The 22156-nt window shown below is 46.7% G+C and overlaps 6 protein-coding genes across 6 annotated transcripts; 2 read left to right on the top strand and 4 right to left on the bottom strand.

Annotated features, from left to right (window-relative positions):
* The first annotated feature begins 248 nt into the window (after positions 1-248).
* Positions 249-551, top strand: nad4L (NADH dehydrogenase subunit 4L). The gene is given in 1 exon segment: positions 249-551. A coding segment is annotated over 1 exon segment (303 nt).
* Positions 552-699: 148 nt separating this feature from the next.
* On the top strand, positions 700-1287 carry atp4 (ATP synthase F0 subunit 4). Its single transcript has one exon. It carries the CDS (start codon positions 700-702, stop codon positions 1285-1287), a length of 588 nt encoding a protein of 195 aa, YP_005090375.1.
* Positions 1288-11516: 10229 nt separating this feature from the next.
* On the bottom strand, positions 11517-12074 carry rpl16 (ribosomal protein L16). Its single transcript has one exon. It carries the CDS (start codon positions 12072-12074, stop codon positions 11517-11519), a length of 558 nt encoding a protein of 185 aa, YP_005090374.1.
* On the bottom strand, positions 11914-15440 carry rps3 (ribosomal protein S3). The gene is made up of 2 exons: positions 15366-15440; positions 11914-13533 (listed from the first exon to the last, which is right to left on the bottom strand). Exons 1-2 carry the CDS (start codon positions 15438-15440, stop codon positions 11914-11916), a joined length of 1695 nt encoding a protein of 564 aa, YP_005090373.1.
* On the bottom strand, positions 15410-15736 carry rps19 (ribosomal protein S19). The gene has a single exon. The coding sequence runs from the start codon at positions 15734-15736 to the stop codon at positions 15410-15412; it is 327 nt and encodes a 108-aa protein (YP_005090372.1).
* Positions 15737-15739: 3 nt separating this feature from the next.
* rpl2 (ribosomal protein L2) lies at positions 15740-19038 on the bottom strand. The gene is made up of 2 exons: positions 18037-19038; positions 15740-16414 (listed from the first exon to the last, which is right to left on the bottom strand). The coding sequence occupies exons 1-2, from the start codon at positions 19036-19038 to the stop codon at positions 15740-15742; spliced, it is 1677 nt and encodes a 558-aa protein (YP_005090371.1).
* Between the last annotated feature and the right edge of the window lie 3118 nt (positions 19039-22156).

Below are 22156 nucleotides of genomic sequence, written 5' to 3'. Positions count from 1 at the left end.
TGGACCCCGGCCATCACCCCGGAGGAAAGACTCCAAGATGCCTTGGAGTTCTTGGACTCTCTTGATCAGGAAGAAAGATTGAATTCCTTATACAAAGTCATAAGGAAGGAAATCAAACGCGTTGTTTGAGAAGGAGAAAAAGGTAAGACGAGCCTGACAAAGAATAAGAAGAAAAGCTCTCCCTGGACTCTATGACGCTTTCTAAGCCTCACATAATTTGAATTTCTCTGACATTCTACGTTTCCGAAACGGATCCTATCAAATATTTCACATTTTCTATGATCATCTCTATTTTAGGTATTCGGGGAATCCTCCTTAATAGACGAAATATTCCTATTATGTCAATGCCAATTGAATCAATGTTATTAGCTGTCAATTCGAACTTTTTGGTATTTTCCGTTTCTTTGGATGATATGATGGGTCAATTATTTGCTTTATTAGTTCTAACAGTGGCAGCTGCGGAATCTGCTATTGGATCAGCCATTTTCGTTAACACTTTTCGAGTCCGAGGGACTATTGCAGTCGAATCCATAAATTGCATTCAAGGTTAAAGAAGACTACAGGAGAGTTACCAAATACAAAGTGAAGTTCTCCTTTCGTTCTCTTCTTTCTTTTCTTTTCTTTTTGGACTTGGCCGCCGGGTGTCCTACACAACTTCCCGTTCCGTTGCGGAAAGATAGATACGGATAACGTTTCCCAATGAGATTGAGTTCAACGGATATGCAGGATAGAAATATGCTATTTGCTGCTATTCCATCTATTTGTGCATCAAGTTCGAAGAAGATCTCAATCTATAATGAAGAAATGATAGTAGCTCGTTGTTTTATAGGCTTTCTCATATTCAGTCGGAAGAGTTTAGGTAAGACTTTCAAAGTCACTCTCGACGGGAGAATCGAGTCTATTCAGGAAGAATCGCAGCAATTCTCCAATCCTAACGAAGTCATTCCTCCGGAATCCAATGAACAACAACGATTACTTAGGATCAGCTTGCGAATTTGCGGCACCGTAGTAGAATCATTACCAACGGCACGCTGTGCGCCTAAGTGCGAAAAGACAGTGCAAGCTTTGTTATGCCGAAACCTAAATGTAAAGTCAGCAACACTTCTAAATGCCACTTCTTCCCGTCGCATCCGTCTTCAGGACGATATAGTCACAGGTTTTCACTTCTCAGTGAGTGAAAGATTTGTCCCCGGGTGTACGTTGAAAGCTTCTATCGTAGAACTAATTCGAGAGGGCTTGGTAGTCTTAAGAAAGGTTCGGGTGGGGGGTTCTATTTGTAAAGAATAAGGAAGAGGAATCGAATCTAATTCATGTGTTCATGCGGAAAGAAGAGCGGATCCAATACACCAAGACCTCGGTTGTTCTTTTTCAATCGAGAAGAGAAGGCCGTGGTCGAAGCATTAAAAAAACTTCAAAAGGCTTTCGGCCATGGGACGGGGGAGTGGCGAGGCGGGCCCCCGTCAATATTATGTTTTTCGCCCCATCATCTTACACGTTTTTCGGTATGAGATAGGGGATTGAACTACTTAATCTTTGCCTGGAACCAAACCTTATGAGTACTACCAATCAGGCAGGATTAAGGCCTTCCATGGCTTTCGACGCTCTCGGGTGACGTTGAAGTGAAATACCACTCCAGTAGCTTGAACAACTCCGGGAACAGGATTTCTCCTCAAGGCAAAGTCAGTGTTCGCTGCGCTAGAACGAGCTGGTCGAGAGATGCGCAGTGGGAAATCGCATCAGTATGGGGTGGAAGGTTGTTTGCCCCTAGCTATGGGAGTACTAATCTAAAGAAGCGAGCAGCAGTTTTAGGGACGGGCTGGCCCCTGGGACTCAGTCAGCGAGCGCTGTTGGTAAAAAAAAGAACTACTTAGCAAAAAGGCCTGCAAGTAGGTGTATTCTGAGAACTACACGAGCTCTTTTGGCAGAAAAGCGGAAACGTCTTTCTTTCGTCCTCCACTCGCTGGAGACTATGGGGATCTGGGATTTGAGAACACTGACTGACGGCACTCAACTGACGGGACTTCGAGGCAGGTATTTTACTGTATACCTATACCGACGGAATGAAGGCACGAGACTGAGACGGAGACCACAGCTTAATGTGAGTACGAACTATACCACAAGCTTATAAGCTTCGAGAGCCCAGGCCAAGGAGCTCTCTCGAACAGGGAAACTCGAAAGCCTAACGCGAGGGTTCCTCACCTCAAAACCTAGAAAAAAGCCAGAAACCTCCGAAGAGGAGCTATTAAAGCTCTTAAGCCGAGGAGCGGAGTTTCAACTCGAAAGCCGGCCCGAAGCAGAGTGAACTATCTAAAAAGCCCAGGACAGGAGCTATTACGACTCAAACAGGAAGTAGAATTCCTATATAGACAGCGATAGACCCTTACCTAGGCCAGGGAATCAGAAAGCAACTCTGCTTGAGTCATCAGAGGAGCTATTCCTGCATTTGTTGACTCTTGAGCTTCACACAAACACAATGGCGTCGGTGCGATGTAAAACACATCACATCAGCAAGGGATTAGGATTGCTTTGGGAATTCACTAATGGTTGTTAATGTATTCAATGATTTACCACGGTTGATAACAACAACAACTGAGATGCCAGGTGCGGCTCAGAGAATATGATCATGAAATATGATGCTGTAGCAGCAGCCGTAGCACGGGGAACTCGAAAGAGGCTATTCCTCTCTCTCGGTACAGCTCATTTTAGGAGGCAGGCAGAGGTTGCCCTAGAGAGGGCGACGAGTTTGGGTACCTCTGTGGGCGGATAGGCTATAGCGGACCTATCGGCCTACAATAGGAGATAGAGGCATTGTAGCGAGCCTCACTAATACGCATCTAAGGGAGGTAGGGACTACTAATGGACTATCATGAACGAAGTGAGGGAAGGAGTCTAGACCACAAGCCTAGTGTACTATAAGGGTACGGAACTCCGGGATATACTCTCGTTATTACCGTACCGACTAAATTAAGGGACATCTCGATCTCAGCGGACGTTTGCTATTTGAGGAGACTAGTAGAGGACAGAACGGACGGGACGGATTCTAAACCGCATTCCGGTAAATCAAATAAGGCTCTCAGGGACTTCGGGATTTTAGACCCATTACTCTAATGGACTATAGGAACGAAGGGAGGGATTGGACGACGGACGGGACAACTAGCTAATAGGGGGGACGGAAGGACAGAGAGATTAGACCACAGCTTAGCTTGAGCTTGAGACTGAGCGCTTTCGAGAACGAAGTTTGTTGTCTGGTGACTGAGCTTGCGAGAACGAAGACAGACAGAGATCTTGATTTGGAAAAGACTGAGCTTGCAAAAAGAGTTTACGACTGGCTTTTGATCGTAGAACGACTTGAGCTTGAAAGCGGTAGATCGAAGACCAATTATACAATTGATAGTTGGCTTATAAAGAAGGTAAAGGCCTTTTTTTTGCATAGAAGTGGACGGTGGGCAATAGATATTAATTGAAAGAAAGTGTCTACGACTTCCTTTTCTGTCCGGCCCTTGAGGTACTAACTAACATGTATGTATTTTCAGTGGATTTTTGTCCTACACTTCAAGCGAGGCTATCAATCTCCATGCGCCTGTCTACACAGTCCACGACAACTTTATTACAACTGCTACTTATTCCCTACATCTCCCCCAAATCTATAGCGGTGTCTTTAAGGGCCTCCATTCTCCACTCGAACTCATAAACAAGCTAATCCATATTAACAAAATGAAAAAAACCCTACCTAATTACATGGATGTCAAAGAAGGGGAAACCTTAATTTCGTATAATAAAGGAAACAGGCTATCTAAGATAGAACCCCATGGCTATCACTCTGTAAGCAACCCAATTCCACAACACCACCTGAAATCAATCTTAGACGAATTAATACCAAAGTCAGTAAGCAAGAAAGAGAGGGCTATTTGGGATAGACGGATCTCGGTAACACTTAAAGCTTACGAGGCCTATGTTCGTGCTGTATGCGGGTCTTTCCATTCAACTTCGGAGGGTGGGATTGAGACAGCTCTAAGGTGGGAAGAGTTCAAATCAAAGCTAGGTAGCTCGAGTGAAAAAGATTTTAATTACAGCTTGCATCATTAAAGGCCATAGCGGGTAATATCTAATATATAGCAGCATCTTTCAAAGTTAGATGCAGTTCGTGAAACAATTAGAAGTTGGGCAAGGGAAGGACGGTAGTTAGCACTGTCAGTGGTTGTGCCGCTCTTACTCTGAAGAATGGATTCCGGTTCTCCGATTAACTGAAGACTATGCTCTATCAGAATAGATCGTAGAATAAGAAAGCGGATTCGTCATTGTATACGAAGAAGCAAGGAAGCCGCCTTTCTCAATTGGTCCTCGGGAAAGTTGCTCCGGAAAGGAAGAGCTTCTCCGCAAAGAACTCCAATAGGAAGAATGAATTCGGGAGTGGAAGGGCACCTATTCACTCGATAAACAACTTCTCCTTTGAATTTCTCCAAATCATCCTCTTGAAGAAAATGTTACCACTTTTCTCCCAGTTCAAATCCACTAGTCCGAGAGTTCGAAATAAGAATGGATCTTTTAATCAAGGTTTTACTAATAGACAACAAGCCGTTTGGGTCAAAGTAATGCCGCATCCGCTAATGATAAAGCAGGAAGCACTACAGATTCCACAGGAGCGGGAACGAATCTGGCAGCAGCTCTCTCATCCTTCCCATAAGATGAAACTTCAACAGAAGATGCAAGGAGTGCCTAGCGGAAAAAAGATTCTATGTCATTCTACCGGAGGCTGGTCAGCTGCATATTGTTTGAGACCATGGGTACCTACTACTGCAGATCATAATAGAATACCCTTCAAGATACCAAAAGTAGGGAAAGATTCCTATTTAGTTCGATCTCCAGATCGAAAGATAGGATTGGCAGATTCGGGGAGAAGGACATCCAGAATCAAAGCATTTGGCTTAGCCGATGCTCTTCTTCATGCATATCTTAGGGATATTCGATTTGTTCTCATAACTTGCTTATTGATTGGATTCTCTCTTTGGTGGTTACATGTGACGGAAGAGCTACTTATAAAACCTATGGCTCTCACTTCTCCAGATCTTGAGCTACTTGTTAGGGTAGCAAGGGAGACCTTTCTTGATCACATTTGTAGTTTGCATCACGTACCAAGTCCAGACTGAACTACACCCGCCTCTTATCCTCTTGTTGAGACCACTGTGCTTTCTGAACCCTTTGCTAGTCAATGAGAGCCTATTTTTGTCTTGTTGACCCACGAAAATGGGTCTGTCCTACTTTTACCGCCGATGGGGTTACCACTATTTCTGGTCCAAAGCGGGGATTTTCGCATCTTTGCTTACTATTCTGGCCTTGTTCGCTTAGTCGCTGCATCTTTCCTCGCTGGGCTCGACTATCCAAAGGATAGTAATTAACAGTAAGCTTACTTTTTTGGGGTGGGAACTAAAACGGATTTTTTTTATTGATGCACCTGACTCGCTTGACTTTGATTGCCTGGCCTTAGCTTGATTCTTTTGGCATTCGACTAGTCATTCCCTCTATGCTTACTCTTTTTTGCTCCTTTGAGCGCTTACTCCTTTTTTTTGGTTTGGCTGGCTCCCTTACATAATGATGGATCGAGGCACTCTCTGTAGATTGATCGGTGAAAGTATACCTCACATGATGACTTTCAGCTAGGTAGCACCCGTATGGCTCACTCCCGTTACATAGCCGACTGGTAAGACCATGCTCTGACCGAAAGAGAGAAGAAAGCAGGGGATAGATGAAACGGATCTCGGTCCATAGTCAAGCCTCATTTCGCCTAAGCCCGATTACGGTATAGATAGAGGAAGATAGTAACGGGTACTACACTCGACGCACGGACCGTTCACTTTGTTTTTTCTGTAGATTCCGAAATACTCGATCGATTTCGACGGCATTGATGACAAGTTTCTTCTTTCCTATGCGACAAGTGGGCCGTCAGTCCTTTCTCTCTCTTAAGGGGGCACCGAAAGGGCTTTCTTCGACCTTAACCGATAATCCAACTTTGACCGGAATGAAAGAAGGCTGGGGAAAGCATCAAGACTTGAAAGTTTCAGACGACGACAAATCACTATAAGTGCTAGAAAGAAAAGAAAGAGTCAAGCAAGCCCTGTGTAACCGAATAGGAATAGCACTATCCGTACCGTCAAAAGAATCAAAGAAAAAAAAGGATTAGCCTTTGGTCTACACGTCAAAGATCTTCGTGATCATCTTCCCGGATTAGGACCAAGTTTTTGCAAGTAAGTAAACAATTCTAAAGCTTACTCTCTATGGGGCTCCTTTTGGTCAGTTGAAAACAGGAATGCTCCAATCGTCTCTTCAAGGGAGTGAACCTAATGGATACTTATATATACTTATATAAGTATATCGAGGGTAGGTGATCATGATGTCGTAGACCGAGAGCCATATTCCGAAGAAGATCGGTAAACAATTTTACCAAAGAAAGAGTGAATAAGAAGCCGTGTACACAGGCTTAAGATGTTAGCATCAAGACTAAGGATATCGGTCAGCAAAGATCAAAGCGAGATCCAAGCTCAAAAAGAAGGTCTCTTCTCCTCTCGGCTAAGGCTTAAATAAAAAAGGAAAGAACCCTCCTGCCCCTCTCCTTATTGCTGAAGGAACGAATAGAACATTCTTCCTTTCCCCATTCCCCAGGAAGAGAAGGCCTACCAAGAATCCAGCACTAGAAATGACCACGTCAACTTATCAATGTATTAATAATACATAAGATTGTACGGAGAATCGTGGACCATAAAAGGCTACTAACTATGCCATCAGTAATCGAGTCATAGCGCCGTGGCTAGAAGATCGTCGTCATTCTACACGCCTCTAAAAAAAAAAGCGTCGTCACAGTCTTCTTTTTTCGGAGTCAGAATTGCTTGCCTCGACTAGTGTGAAAGAGTGAGACAAACGAGACCAAGGCCATATAGAGTAAGTACATGAAAAAGAAAAGGGATAGGGCACTCATTAACCTTTGCGCTAATAGAGAGGAATTGAGCCGCTCCATGCCAAAAAGGTTGGTTCGTCATGCAGTCAATATCAAAAATATTCTATCGTTCATATTGACTGAAGGCGAGACTGTACACAGGTCGGACTGACTGGGCCAACAACTATGCACCTCCTAGCATCCGGTTGGACCATAACGTCAACCTACAGCTACGCCGGGCAAGAGACAGGGCTTCGATTTGCCTCCCTTCATTCTCTGTTAGTGGGAAAGTTGAAAAAGGCTCTCGTTCAGTCATAGGAAGGTTTGCAAGAGCATCATCGCAGAGGTTGCTTTTCAGCAAGCATTAGATGTGATAGTGTCAGAAAGAAAAAAAGCACTAAAAAAAAAAGAGCATCTGTGGCAGAATAGACGAGAGTACCATTGATGTCGTTAGGATCAGGTACATCACAATCAGAAAGTCATCGGTCTACACGTCGAGCACCAGTTTGTCTTAGGCGATTTGTCATGCTTTTGTATAGAACAGAATCAGCGCTTTTCGCTTCCTCTCTATTGCTGACTTTCATTGGGGGCCTTTTTCTTCTTTATCCTTACGAACCGAACCGTAGAGGTTGACTCCCGTCTTTGCAAAAGACGACAAATGAGACCTCAGACCAGGAGTCTGAGGCTATGTCTTGCAGACTTGCTATTGCTGACTTGGGGAACCCCCGGCATTTCCACTGATTCTAAAGAAGGACTATTGACTCACTTTACATGACAAACTCTAATTGGTGATTTCCTTATTATCCGGTGCTCCCAAACAGTAGAGAAAGCCAGGATTTGTGTCTGACTGCTATGAACGGACTGATCGATTCAACTACTTTTTGATGACCCACCGCCTTCCCCCGGACCTTCCACTCTGTTTTCTAGACTGACTGATCTCACCTCAAAAGAGCTTGTTGAGGATAGATACAAGTCTAGTGAATCAATGGAGGATGGGTTCTCTCCAAAGGTAGAGGGGACTACAATAGCACAATAGCCATGTGATCAACAAGGAGAAAGAACGACGACTCGGATCATCACTCATCTTGCTTGGAAAGCCATCTCTTTGAGTACCTCACCTTTTCCATCGAGTGATAGAGGAATCGAAGATTTTTCGGTAGGGGCGTAAATACGCAAGAGATTAGGAAGTTGATCAGTAGGGCTACTAGATCGTTGGCTGATTGGCCACCCACCCCTGCTTTTCGACGACTTTCCGTTTTCCTTCCTATTTGACTGATTGGACTCCCTCTCCTTCCTGCTATCAAAAGATTAAAGCCAGGTTCCATCAACAACCTGGGAAAAAGCATTGGCATAACTAGTTCCACAGAGCGGAAAAGGGAGAAAAGAAGGGGCTGGACTATCCAATTCGACTGAATCACCAAAGCCAGTTTGTTGCGAGTACTTTGTTCCTGACAGCAGCTTGAGCTGAGCCCATCACCCTCTTCCTGGCCGCGAATTCTTTATTGATTGCCTGAGGGACAGTTCGAAAGCGAAGCAGCAAAAGCACGTACTAATAGGTCCAACTTAGAGTAGTTATCCCTCCTTCTAACCTCGCAAAGGTGACCCATATGTCATATTGGTTCTTGGTAGCCCTTTGGTGGATCCTCTTTCACTTCCTCGCGCTATCTATCCGACGTTTGAACGACTCAAAACTCTAGTGGGTTTCCACTGCCTCTCTTATGGAAACTAAATACAAGTTGACTCCTGTCTATTGGTTGGGACACCCTGCATTCAGTCAGTAGACAAAAGGGCTTCCCATATCCCTTCAGCCGAAGATTCTGTTGGTGGAACAAGAAGTGCTTCGAAAGCTTGGCAATTCATATAGGTTCAATGAGGATATCTGTAAAAGACTAAGTCAGCTGAAACCGCAGCTCCGTCGTTCCCTTTTCCGGGTTTCATTCGATAAGTAAGTAGGTAAGTGGTTGACCCGGATGGGATCGCTCGTGAGCTCCCAGCGGAAAGACTTGCGTAGTCCGACCCGCTGCGCCATACTAGCTGAAGAAATGGGGGTCGCATAGCTTTGCCATATTCTCAAAATGAAGATGTGGGCGGCCTATACCATTCCAAGAAAGGGTGGAGCCTTACGATATTTGACCGGGCAACCTGTTCTAACTGAACTGACTTAGTTCGCGTATCAAATAGTTGGATGAAAGGGGGTAATTACACGAACTTCACGGCTGCTTCCCCGCTCTCGCTAGTTGTCAAGTTTAAGCATGCCTTCCCGGCTCCCCGCAGCTCCGAGCTGCTGGAACGAGACTACAAAGCGAATCCGGTGAGAGATAAGGCTTAAGAGAGAAGGTTGTCCCATGCCTTTCTTATGTGAACCTTGAGTCCTCCTCCTACCTCCGAGTGGTGAGTGGTTGCTGGCTGGAAGTTTTTTTTTATTCGACTGGTAGTGCCAGGTTATGTCGATCACTGATCTCTATGCGTGGCCCTGGGGAGGACAATTTTGGTCTGTTTGAACGCTCGTTTCGTCAGACCCCGAGTGTCGACGCGTCGAATGTGGTCGTTCAAAACGGAGTACTTAACCTCCTTACGCCTCCCCCGCCGGTAAAGTGTCTAAAGACCCTGCAATCTTCATTTTGATTTACCTTAATGATGCTATAAATCCGGTTTGACCGGCGACTCTGTTCATAGTTTTGAGATTTTCTAATTGAAATTTCGCAAAAGCGGGGTGCGCCTGCTCTTTTTTTCCCCGCGGGATCAAATGGTAGATCGATCAGCCGATAAACCACGCGGTTCGAATCCGCATCCCAGGCCGGCAAACTCGGTGAGGAAAGAGATCTCTATTATTGCAACTTTCTTATTCGTAGTACGAGACATGAGCTGCTTATAGCAGCTACCACTGATCGTCCAACCAGGTATACAACCTCTCGCTTGAGCGAACGTCGACGTACTGACGGTTACATAAAAATGCCCGCCTCCCCCTTGCTGTCCGTTCACCTCCTTCAATTAATAAGTCACTGCATCGGAAGGAAATAGTGAATTGTTTGTATCGGAAACATCTCTGGAATCAAAGCAGGGCACTCGCTTAGATGGAGGAAACGAAATAGGAGTTTTCCGCGGACGATTACTGAGGAGCTTCCTCGAACGAGCTTTGCCCCTAAAAACAACAAAAAAGTCAAGCACTCGCTCTTCGCGGCGAGGGCTTTGCTCCTTGTCTAAGGAAGCGAATGCTTGCTTTTGGGGAATATGTCCTACGAAAAAATGAGATTCCTCCCCTTCCAAGTACTTATGAGATTGCTGATAAGTACTTTTTTTCAGACTTATGGGCTTCCTCTGCTGTACTTGGAAGGCTATTATTGGCCTAGGAAACGGACGTACAGATCCCTAACCAACGTGGTTCTACAAAGAACTCTCAGCGAAATTGATTTAGGCAGTTCTACCGTTCGTTGTATTCTAATAAATATTATCCTTACTTTTTTTTAATGCTCATGAGATCGTTTAGGCCTAAATGTTTACCCTCGAGGCAGTTTCAAAATAATCCCAACCTAAAATGGAGGAAGGGGTCAACTGCCTCAGCTCAGAGCTAATCCGTCAAAGGTTTTGACTTTCAGTCTGACTGCTACCGTCTCATCCTCGATAGAATGATCAGTGCAGAGATCTTGAAAGTTTTGTAGTCTTCAGCAGAGTAAGATCCTGCACCGAAGAACTTCGGGAAGTTCTCTAGGATTATGAGATCCGGCATGGGCCCTGGAGGGGGCTGTAATGCCAGTGGGGTGGCGGATAGCCAGCGTTTCGGAGGAGTATTCATCATCTGATGGTTCTGTTCTATCTCCGTTTTAGGTTGCGGTCTTTCTGGATCGTTACAGTCAGTGCCAGTCAGGTCTATAGATGCTTGGGTTCGTAGAAGTTGACTGTAAGACCTGCAGGGTGATGAACTGTTAGACTTCAAATGGAGCAAGGTCGCCAGTGGATGATTTAGTCCACTGAGTGTGTGGGAAAAAAGATTCCTAGTGGGCAACTACCAACAAGGGGTTGAGATAAGCCACAGACTGAAACTCTTCTCCCCAGTGGAGTCGCCACGCAGATGCTATTGTCTTTCGGATTGGTCAGGTCCGAGAGGAACAACCTCTATCCCTGCAGAGGGCCTTTGCAGTACTCCCGGCTTACACTGCAGGGGCCAGTTTCTAGTCCTGGTTCACACTACTTACGAAAGTCATCGTTAGGTGCGCTCGCGAATACGTCGTATTGGTATGTTCACATTCGACGTTTGGATCAAGGGAATCAGAAATCGAAAAAAAAAAGACTCCCGTTTCAAAAATGGAACAAATACCCTAACCTAAGGTCATCCTTTCCTGAATCTTAGCTCTTCTCTTTCTTATTCTTAATTATGTAACTGTCACTTTACCGGGCCGGAAAAGTGACACCGTCACGTCTCAGGGTCGTACGCCTGGAACAAGAAGGTTCGTCGTACAATTTCGGCGATTACAAAAAAAAGGAGTATATCCCTCTCCCTGTTTGTCTTTCCACTTCCGTCGTTCAGGAACAAAGACTTCGCCAAATTCTTTTGAGTCCCGGCCCGGTTTTTCCCCACTAACCAATTACGTTACGACCACAGAACAAACTTGGTTGACGAACATGGTTTATGCGCCGCTAATGTAGCGGCTTGTCGAGCATTTGACAAACTCACACCATCCATTTCAAATGGGATTTGTCCCGTGGACACACGAGCAATCCAACCCGTAGGATTTCCTTTTCCTCTTCCCATTCTCACTTCTGTAGGTTTCCCCGTAATAGGAAGATCTGCGAGAACTCTTACCCATATCTTACCATTTCTTCGGAATTGTCCGCTCATAGCACGATGGAATTGTCCGATTGTAGCCCGACGCGCTGCTTCAATGGCTCGATATGAAAGACGACCAGCTCTACAACTTTTGGTGCCATATCTTCCAAAACCAAGTTGTGTACCGTCCGGTTCGCGACCCCTACAACATCTGCCTTTACTATATTTGAAAAATTTCGTACGTTTCGGATATAGCACGTCCCTTCTTATTTTGACTATATGAGATCCGCACTTTGACACCTGAAATTCCGTAACGAGTAGATACTGTAGCAGGAGCATAATCGATTTTCTGGTGAAATACATTACGAGATGTTTTTCCATACTTTCCGCATTCAGTTCTAGCTATTTCCGCACCTCCTAATCGACCTGAACAACAAATACGTATCCCCTCCACCCCTTTTGGCATTATTAATGGAATATCCTTAACTATTTTACAAAAAATGGAACGAAATGAGATTTGATTGTTCCTCGGTTGAAAAGAGATGTCTTGAGCAATCAGAGAAGCACTTTGATAAACAGATTTGATCTTTACCGACTCAATTAAGGTATTTGTGTTTGTTCTATTAGACAAAAAAGATCGCATTTTTTGCACTTCGTTCAAATAAGAGTTGTACCCGTACGGAATTCTCCTCTTTCTCAGTATGATCTCTATCATCATCTCTATTCCCTTTATCAATTCTCCTATCCCACCTAGGTCTATGAATTTCTCTATCAATTCCATTACCTTCTCCTTACCCATGAGGTTCCAACATTTGATCCTTAATTGACCTAGGAGTTGTTCCCGGGCATACTCAAAAAATAGGTTTTTATACACCCCAACCCCATCCCTTGGAAAGAAAAAGGTAGCACCGAAGAAAGGAAAGAGCGAGATGGTGGTTTTTGTTGTTCCCGCGAAGCGAAGATCATTCGCCAAGCGAATGAAGTGGATCAACCTCTTTTTGGCTTGGGCCAAACACTTTTTCTCGCTGGTCGAGCTTTCTACAAAAAAAGCGATGCGAGAGCGTATTCTCTTATCTAAGCTTCCTTCCTTCGCTCCCCCCATCGTAGATGGTTCAGCCACACCCGGTGCCACGAAATGATTGAGAACTACGACGGGGTCGAAATGCATTTTTTTCTTTGTATTCAATAAGTATTGCATGACCGAATAATTCAAGGAGGGGCGCACAGCGGGGAGGGTCCTTTTTAGTAGATGACTCGTCGGGCCGTCAGAGCGGGACTTCTTTGGTAAAAAGAACTTGAATAACTTCGTTTTTCTGGAGGAGTCGTCATTTTCTATCAGGAACGCTATGTCATTTACAACCCCGGCGTATTTCGGATGCTTGAAGGCCCCGCTGACCCGAAGTGATTTAGAAAAATTCTTCTTTCTCGATGGTGATCGGTCATGGTATCCATAGCGTTGCATCTTTTTCGGCCAAATCCTGATTTCGTTTTGCTTCTCCCGGTCGTCGAGCCTGATCGACTCGACTCTTTTCCCTGCCCCCCGGCCTCTCACTTCGTTTCGTTCTTCTTCTGTACCGTCGCTTGAATGAAGACACCCGATCGGCCCGACTTTCCCAAATGCCCACCACCGGCCCTTCTCCTTTCCGGGTCTTGATTTGTCGCGTCGTTTCCGTCGTAGTGGTCGACGGGGAAGAAAGAAATGAATGAATGTCCTTTTGGGAAAATGTAGAATAATACACCTACCGAGACGAAAGCCAAAGGTGAGTATCGTAGGTGGACGTATCGAACCGAAATAAGATCTAAGATTGACATCTTGATACACTGATTTACCATAATAATAAATAGAGTCAATGGTGACGGAGCCGTGGGAAGAGCCGCTTCTTTTTTGCGGCGGGGGCTTCCATTCACCAGCGCAGACTACATACAAGTGCTCTCCGAACCGTGCTGGATAGTCACCCATCACACGGCTCTCAAACCCAACCTGTGGTGGATCCCGGGGGACAAAGTCAAAGCGCTTGATCCTTTGCCCCATACTTTGAGATGCTCCTCCCCGCCGATCAAGCAGCGACGCTGCTCGTGATAGGCTTAGCTTAAGCCGCTAACGTTCGGTTCGGATAAGTAAAGTCCCTTCGGTCGGTTCGCTCAGGTGGTCTTCCCTTATCTTCCCTAACGTTCAGAGTTGTTCTGGTTTGAGAAAGGAGCACCGCCAAGTCCACTAGGGGCGCCCTGAATGAATAAGAAATGGACAGCTGAGGTCAGGCTTGCATGAAACTTCTACCGATAATAAGCTAGATGTCGATTACACACCTGAGGTTGGTAAGAACTGAGGGACAATGCCCCCCTAACCTAAGTGGGCCCACCAGCGAAGCAACTGGTACTTAATCGGGCGGGGGGCGGTTTGCTTTCGTGCAACGCCCCCGCTGCAGGAACAGGCGGTTGTCATTTGAAAGTAAACGCCCCACCCCAGAAGGACGCCCTCGCTCTATTGGCAAAACGCTTCGAAAGAAGAACGTATCGCCAAGGCCCCGACCGGCCGGCCCGCCCCCTTTCTTTGCCCGCCGGCCGCCTAGCTCGTTATTCTTTGAGATCTGGATAGAGTCTCGCTCCGGGGCGGGGGAAGCATGGATTCTTTAGATCTAAAGAATCCATGCTGCAAGCAGCAAGCGTAGGCTAAAAAGGCAATACTCCAACGTTGGGGTGGGGCGCGCCAAAGCAACCGGGGGCCCCGGAGGGGTCAGTACTCAAGTACTATCTTCTTTCCACTAACGTCGAACTGGCTGGCTGCGTTTTGTAGCGCGCGTACTCTGATCCTCTTCTACGAATCTACAACTCTCTTTACTGAGCGAGACTCCATCTATATCCCTAAAAGTGTCTTTTCTTTCTATTCTATGATTTAAATGACAGCTTCAACTAGGCTCCACTTTAGAGAGGGTTTTCGGTCTTAATAAAGATAGGGTCAGGGGCGCGTCGGAACGGTAGCTGCTTAGTCTCATCCGAGAGTCCAATCTCTTTGTACTGTGCTTTTGTGTCTTTGAATAAAAAATAAAGAAGGGGGTCGATTTAGGCTCCTTCCCTTCCACTGCATAGCTGCGCTATCAGGTACTACGAGCCCTCTGTCCCACGCATCTAACCAGCTCGCGTGGTTCACCGGTTCCACCGAAAACTATCATTTGTTGAAGCGGAGCATAGTGCGGCGCCGAGCGAGAAACGTCTCTTCTTTCGGTTTATTCACTGATCTGAAATGAAACTGAGCACTTGTTTTTTTATTGATTCCTGGGGCTAGGCGTTCGCAGAATCAGTCTATCCGAACCGAAGACGCACTTCTCAGATCAGTGACGGCCTCTCCAGCGGAGCTGGGCGCCGGGGCCCTGGATGCGCTAGCGATCGGCACATTAGGGGAGTGCTTGCCCGGGTTTCTCGGCCTGGTATCCTGCACCTCGCGTTCATGATATCTACATTCAACTGTGCCCCGGAGACACGGTCGAAGCACGCCCGCCCCGTGTGCGTCTTTCACGACATGCTCTTGTCCCGGGTGTCTTCCTGTGGTCTTCTAGCGTTAGAAGAAGTCGTGTCCGTCCCGGACATCTGCAACGTCCTCCCACGCCTTTTTTTTTATGGGACAAAGATCAGGAAAAGATGGACCGGACCCATTCGGTGACTTTCGCGGTCGCCCTCACTGAACCGACTTGGATCTGAACTACGATTCAGATCAAGTCTTACCGAAATCGGATTTCCTTTTCGTGCCATATGGCGCTTAGACTTTCCTTTTTCCCCTTTCTTCCCTTTCCTTTATTTGTTCTCGAAGGTCTTCGTCTCCGTGTAGAAGCAAACTCTCCAAATTTATGACCAACCTTTCCTTCAGTGATCTTACAACGAACAGGAGTTTTTCCATTGTAAATGAGTACGGAGCAATCAACGAATTCCGGCGAAATAGAAGATCTACGTGACCAAATTTTCCTGCTCAAAAGACTTTCTCTGTTCTTCTTCATTCTAAACAGGAAAGCATCAACAAAACTTCCCTTCCATATAGATCGTCGTGGCATGAACTAAATTCTGCGTTTCCCCACCCCCACTACTGCCCGAAATCCTGCTTTGGTGGGCTTCCCCCAAGGTGACACCGAAGGTCTACCTCCTTTCGTGCGCCCCTCACCTCCTCCATGAGGATGATCCACTGGATTCATTGCAACACCACGAACAATGGGGCGTCTGCCTAACCACCGGCTTTGTCCTGCTTTTCTAAGCTTACGTGCACCATGGTTGGGATTGGAAACTATACCAATAGTAGCTCGGCATCGGGAATCTATGAGTTTTTCAACACCCGAAGGTAGCCGCACAAGACATTGTGGGGCTGGCTCCTTAATTATTTTAGCATAAGTTCCTGCGGCTCGAGCCAGCTTTGCGCCTTGACCTGGATGACATTCAATATCATGTACCCATGTTCCCATACGTATATCAGCTAATGGTATGCAATTTCCTACTTTAGAATTTAGATCAAGTATCTCGTATCTATAAGCAGGGGGGCGTGGCCAAGAAGCAGCCAGCTGACTGCCCCCTTCAACCCGACCTTTATTCGCTGTGCGAACAAGGTCTTGAAACCGAAGGTATGTATGGGCATTCTGGGCAGGTCGCAAGAAGCCGCTTTTAGAAGGTTTGGACCAATCGCAATTCATCACCATCTTACCCGCTTCCAATTGATGACTGGCTAATATATAAGTGTTGACCTAAGCCCCTGTGCGGTGGCTCGGCTCCCGAACCGTACGTGAGCTGCCTCGTACGGCTCTTCCTAAGAAGGTCGAAGCCCACCTCTATCAAACTTTTTGAAAAAGCCTTCGCCCTCCTATTCAACGGGGTTATTAGAGAAGCAGCTTCGTTCCTTGACTTCTTTGCTTTTTTTTATTATAGAGGGCTTCGTTTCTGATACCGGCTTTCTTAGTTACGAGCTCACTTTCGCTGACTTCTTCCTTAGTGTAGTCTCGGTGAATACTTTAAGACTCCGTTCCGACGCCTAGTCTATATCCACAGCTGACGTGACTCCGTACCGACGCCTTTCCCTTTGTAGACGGATAAGTGACTCTTTAACAAAAGCTTTTCTCCTTTGTAGAACAGCTAAGCCAGTTCCTTAGTTTCACTTTACCTAAAACCTACTCTGTAATTCCATAACCTTAGCCTCGGCTCGGCTAAGTGACTTCGTAACCTTAACGTACTATTTTTTTTTCGTACTTTTTCCCATCAGGTCTAACCTTTGCCGGGCTTTCGTCCCTTCGCCTATAGGCGGCGGCTTGGCTTCGCTATCGCTCATGACTTGGTATAGAAATCTATCCGTGTAGTGGTCGGCCTTCCCACCTCCATGCCTCCTTCCTGACTTTTCTTATAAGCCCTTGACTACTATAAAGAAAGGACAGGGGGCTGTTCACCTTTGCTTTTGAAACTTAGCTACTTAATAAAATGAAGAAAAACTAAAGACTATAGTAAAGGCGAACGGGGCTCCCAGGCCGGGACGTCTGGCAGAATGCTTGGCCTCCTGCGCCAGAAGCTCACCCTTCGGGTGTCGCTTCTGGCGGTTAGCTTAACGTCAGTAGGCATTCTGGGCTGAAAGGAGGCAAGCAAATGAAGGGAGGCATGGAGGGCCGACTACAAGAAGCAAAGCTTTGTAAACTCGACAAGTCGCTTATAGAATGCCGACTACTTCATGAAGTTTCATAAGGGAGGGAAGCGAAGCTTAGCGAGCTTTAGTTGGCCGACCACTACATAAGCCGCTGGCGGAGAAAGCTCTTCGAGCTTCCCTTCATTCGTTGCTAAGCCAAGGTCCCAGGTCTCCGAGTCAGCCCGCGCTTTTTCGAAGAATCCTGCACCCATGGGCATACGGCCTGGCAGGCCTTCCCTTTCCGCCGGAGCTTCATGGGCGTTGCCCCGTTCCCCAATCAGATGTTTGGATGTGAGCTATACTCCGCGAGGAGCCACACGGGCGTATGGCCTTTTGCCTTGCCATTTGACCTCTCTTCCCGTGTGAGACGGAATGCTCAGTGACAACCTCTCAATTGTCACTGCCTGGCCTCTCTTGCTACCACGGTAGCACCTAGTGTGGTCAGCACCAATCGTGTTCGGGCAACGAAGCTTACACTCATTCACATTGGTTCATCCTGCTATGCCCCGGGCCTTTTGCTCTTCTAACAACAATGGTGGCCGGCCATTCGTCAAGGCCCCGGAATCCGCTGGACATCTCAGCGGCGGGATTGGATACCCGCATCAGATCGAAGTTCCATTTTTTTGCCTCCCTAAAAGGAGAGCTCTTTCTAGGTGGGTCGCTTCGCGAAAGACATTGCTTAGGACCAACGGGTCACACGACAGGTGCACGATCGACTTTGCACGCTCCATCCTTCGGCCCTTCGCCTATAGGCTTGGCAGGCAAGCTACCGAAGCGACTAGCTTCTACCGGAAGCAAAGCTTTGTAGAAGCTTCTAGAGGCATTCTGGTAGGAAGGCCGACCACTACATAAAGCGTAAGCAAGCACTTGCCTTGGGAGCAAGCTACCTTGATCCGCCTTCGGCTTCGATTCGTTATGCTCAGCAGCTCCAACAAGCCCTAAAGTTTCTTGCTGCCTCAAACTCTGCCAAGAAAGCGCTGCTTTACGTTTGATCCTATGTGCCCAGAGAACGCAATGCGTTCTCCACTTTCGGATCTCGCAAAGAGAAAACGTCTTCTTTCCGATGAGTTTCTCTCTCATTCGCGGAGCGAAGAAAGCGGGCTTTGCCCCAGCTACCGCTATCCTTGGGAAACCCAAAGAGCTACCGAAGGAAAGGGATGCAGTCTCTCCCTTGGCCAAGGGAGAGGACAGGGCAGAGAAGAAAACGTCCTTCGCGCAAGTTTGTTTGCTTCCTGCGCAGGCTTGGCTCTTCAACCAAGGAGGCATTCTGGTAGGAAGGCCGACCACTACATAAAGCGTAAGCAAGCACTTGCCTTGGGAGCAAGCTACCTTTCTTTGATCCACTTTCCCGGGCAGGGAAGAGAACGAAAAAAGGCAAAAGATGGTGGCCGTGGTAGGTTCGAGGATCTTACGCGGCGGAGCGAACTCTTCTATCGTGTTGCATTTCCTCTGGCGGCGTAGCAGCACCCCCTCGATCCATCGTACTAGAGCGATCCGAGAAGAACGATTAGGGTCATATTCGATCCTTTCTACAATGCCAATAGACGAAGTGCTTCGTTTCAGGTCAATTTTTCGCTGCAATCGCTTCGATCCACCCCCTCGGTGAAAAACAGTAATACGCCCGGAGGAATTCCTCCCTGCGGACTTCCCCGTATTCAAAGTGAAATGTCTAAGTGCTCTCCCCTTTAGGCTTTGTCTCATTCTCTGTATCGTCATCATTCGATTCTGCCTCTACTTCAATGAAAGCTCCTCCTACTCCTCCTCCTTATCCTCATAGATCGTCGTTGGTCCTTTATCATCTCTTTCTTTGGTCATTGATTGTTTAGAACTGCGAGAAATGGGCCCCCTCTTTGACATCAGATCTTGTCATCCGGGCGGGCAGCTTCCGGTCCGGGTGCTCAACTTGACTTTAGAAGTAGCGCCTTTTGAATATGAGTAGGCGACTTGCTTGTGTTAAACATATAGCGGCGCCACTGAACCCATGACGACCAGTTGCAGCAGGGAACTTAAGTTTAAGTAGATTTCTCGAGACTGCAAGATTGGTGTAAGCCCGCACCGGCTCGCCGCGGCGCAGAGCATTTCAACGAACGGTTGACCAGACACGTCCCTCCATTGGAACAGGAGCTACCCTACTCCCCCCAAAAAATGCTAAAACGGGGGCGTGACGGCTGCGGTAGGATCAGCCGGAGATCAGCTTACTACTTTATATAAAAAAAAGCGAAGCGACGTCACCTTACTGAGCTATTCATCAAATTTCCACATTTCATCACTTCATCAATAGTCAGTGGATGGTCAAGCTTCGCTTCGAAGGAAGACACTCCTTTTCGAAGGTTCTTCTTCCATTTCTTAATGTCTTTCTTTTTTTTGTTCTGAAAAAACAAGGGCAGAGCAAGAGCAAGAATTTGACGAAAGTGAGAAAGACTTGTTCGAGGGCGAAGGCCGAGTCGTCGGAGTCTTGTGGGTGGGATAGGCATTTTATCTTCTTCTTTGAGAGTAGAATGGTTCCTACACCAATCATTTATCTAGATTGCACAGGATAGGATACCTAATCTTTGATCTTCACTGTCCCAGCTACATAGTCAGTAGCTAGTAGTAGTAGTCTCTTTAGTCAGTAGCTAGTAGTACTCTCTTTAGTCAGTAGTTAGTAGTAGCATCCCTGTAGGTAGTAGTAGCAGTAGCATCCCTGAAGTTCCTTAGTCAGTAGGTAGTAGTAGTAGCACATGCAGTAGCATCCCTGTCACTACCGGGCCTGGTAGCAAGAGTAGAGGAAGGCCGTCGACCAGAAGAAATGAGAGAGATAGATAGGGAAACGAGTTTTCTAGTCCCGCGGGCCCTACCTACTTCATTCTCTCCTCCAGGATTGCAGCTTCCACAGCTGTCTCCACTCGGTCAAATGCATCTGCCTCTGTCTCTATCTCCACTGCTGGATCGAAAGAAAAGATTTCGGAGTTAAGTAAAAGAAGAAAGAGAGAAGATCCATCCTGATCTACTTTTGGATATACTTCCCGATCAACTGCTATTGGTGCTTGCTCTGGTGCTTATAGCCTCGTATACGGATCTGGATCACGATCTCGATATGGAAGGTATGCTTCTGGTAGTGCCCCTGCCTTTGCTTCAGAGTGAAGCCGCTGGTGGATCAACGCTAAGGGATGCTGGAAGAGGCAAGGATGCTGGCACTAGTCTCGCTGCTGGTGATGGCGGATGCTACTATTTGTGGTTGTTCCGCCTCAACCGAATCAAGAGAATCTACTGTTGAGGGTGGCTTTGCTTTGTGGGAATAAAGGCTTTCAAATTTGATAAAGAAATGGAAGGGTTGATGAGATGGAGGAAAGCGATGTGGAGGAAAAAGACAGGAGAGAAAAGGAAAGGTATATGCGCCATCCCCGTGCTGCTTGTTTCGACGGCTATGGATCGGCCGGCTAAAGAACAAAGACCGGGAGCATTAAAGAGTACATTTGAGTAGCAGAATTTTGAACGTACCCCTACCCTCTTGCTTTGGCGGTTGCAGCTGGAGTTGCTGTGTGTGAGCGGCTTTAGCTGAGCCTGACATGCTACCACCTAACATTAGGGAAGTCGGACTAGAAGGAGGCCTAGGACGGAGTTGGAGACCATTAGCTTTGGGGGCTTGCTTGGTGTATCCAACCATCGACTTCCTGCAGTCACGAAGGACGGCAGCGATGTACGGAATGCCCGGGCTACTGCCTATAAGATCTTCCAGAATAGGCCTTAAGTCATTGATTCAAGTCCAGGGAATTTGACTGCAAGTCAAATGACTGAAAAGAAAGGTCCCATCATGTAATGTATAAGGAAGTTTCAGGCTGGAAGGTTGCGCAGAAAGCGGAGAGACAGTCAATCTACTTTCCAAAAGGAAGAACATCGATTGCGCCTTTCTTTAAGGTAAGTTAGTATTCATTTTATAGTTAGTTCTTCGATGGTTCCTTTTGTCCACAAGCTGTTACCACACGGAATCGGCGATGAAACCTGTATAGCCAAAGGGCCCGTGGTCGTCACTTTTTCCTTGTCGGCTGGCTGCAACAAGGTGCCTGCTTTTTTCAAATGAGCGAGTGAAGCGTGCAAGTTGAGCGCAGTTGGTGTATTGGGAATCGTACTTTCTTTCAGCCTTTATACGCTTCTTTGAGTGTTTATACGCGTCAGCATATCAATTTGATAAAGGGCGTGAGCACTCCACTCAAGTATGTGGAAGTGGGATATCGCGAATCGAGATGTGGATGAAGTCATTGAGTCATGTCCAATCCGAGATGTGCGAGTGAGATATCGCGAGTCGAGATGCCTCTAATCCTTTAGTAGCGTATTTTGAAGTAAAGGCAAAGCGAATCCGAGAGTTTGGCGACACGAGATCATGGAAAGGGACTCATTAGGCAAGGAGTTCGATATGGCCACGGTGCCGCCGCCTTCCCGATGTCCATAATGGAAGTGCTTTTCGGCTCATTGTGCTTGCGAGACGAGACGATCCGAGGATCGGTGATTTTCAAAGTCTGTTGGGAACACGTAAATGCCACTGTACTATGCCCACTACCGGCCATATCAACAATGTTTCGGGCCCCATGATTCAGAGATGGATAGAAAGAATTTTTTAGATACGAGTCTCTCAGTATACTTGCAGGAAGGAGACCCCGAAACATCTTGTCCGGTGCTTCTGGCTCTGCCACCAAGGTTCACTTTTTTAACGTCGACTCTCCCGGAGAAGGGAGGTACCTTTCTTTCCTATTAGTAGCTCAACGGGCTAGAAAAATGACTATATGAGTGGTGGGAGGCGAGAAAGGCTCCTCAGAGGAGGAGCTGACCCAAATAGTCGTCT

This window comes from Phoenix dactylifera, mitochondrion (assembly GCF_009389715.1).
Source record: "Phoenix dactylifera mitochondrion, complete genome".
Classification (NCBI taxonomy): domain Eukaryota; kingdom Viridiplantae; phylum Streptophyta; class Magnoliopsida; order Arecales; family Arecaceae; genus Phoenix; species Phoenix dactylifera.
The sequence above is the reverse complement of the archived record's forward strand: the minus strand, read 5'-3'. Positions and strand labels throughout refer to the sequence as shown.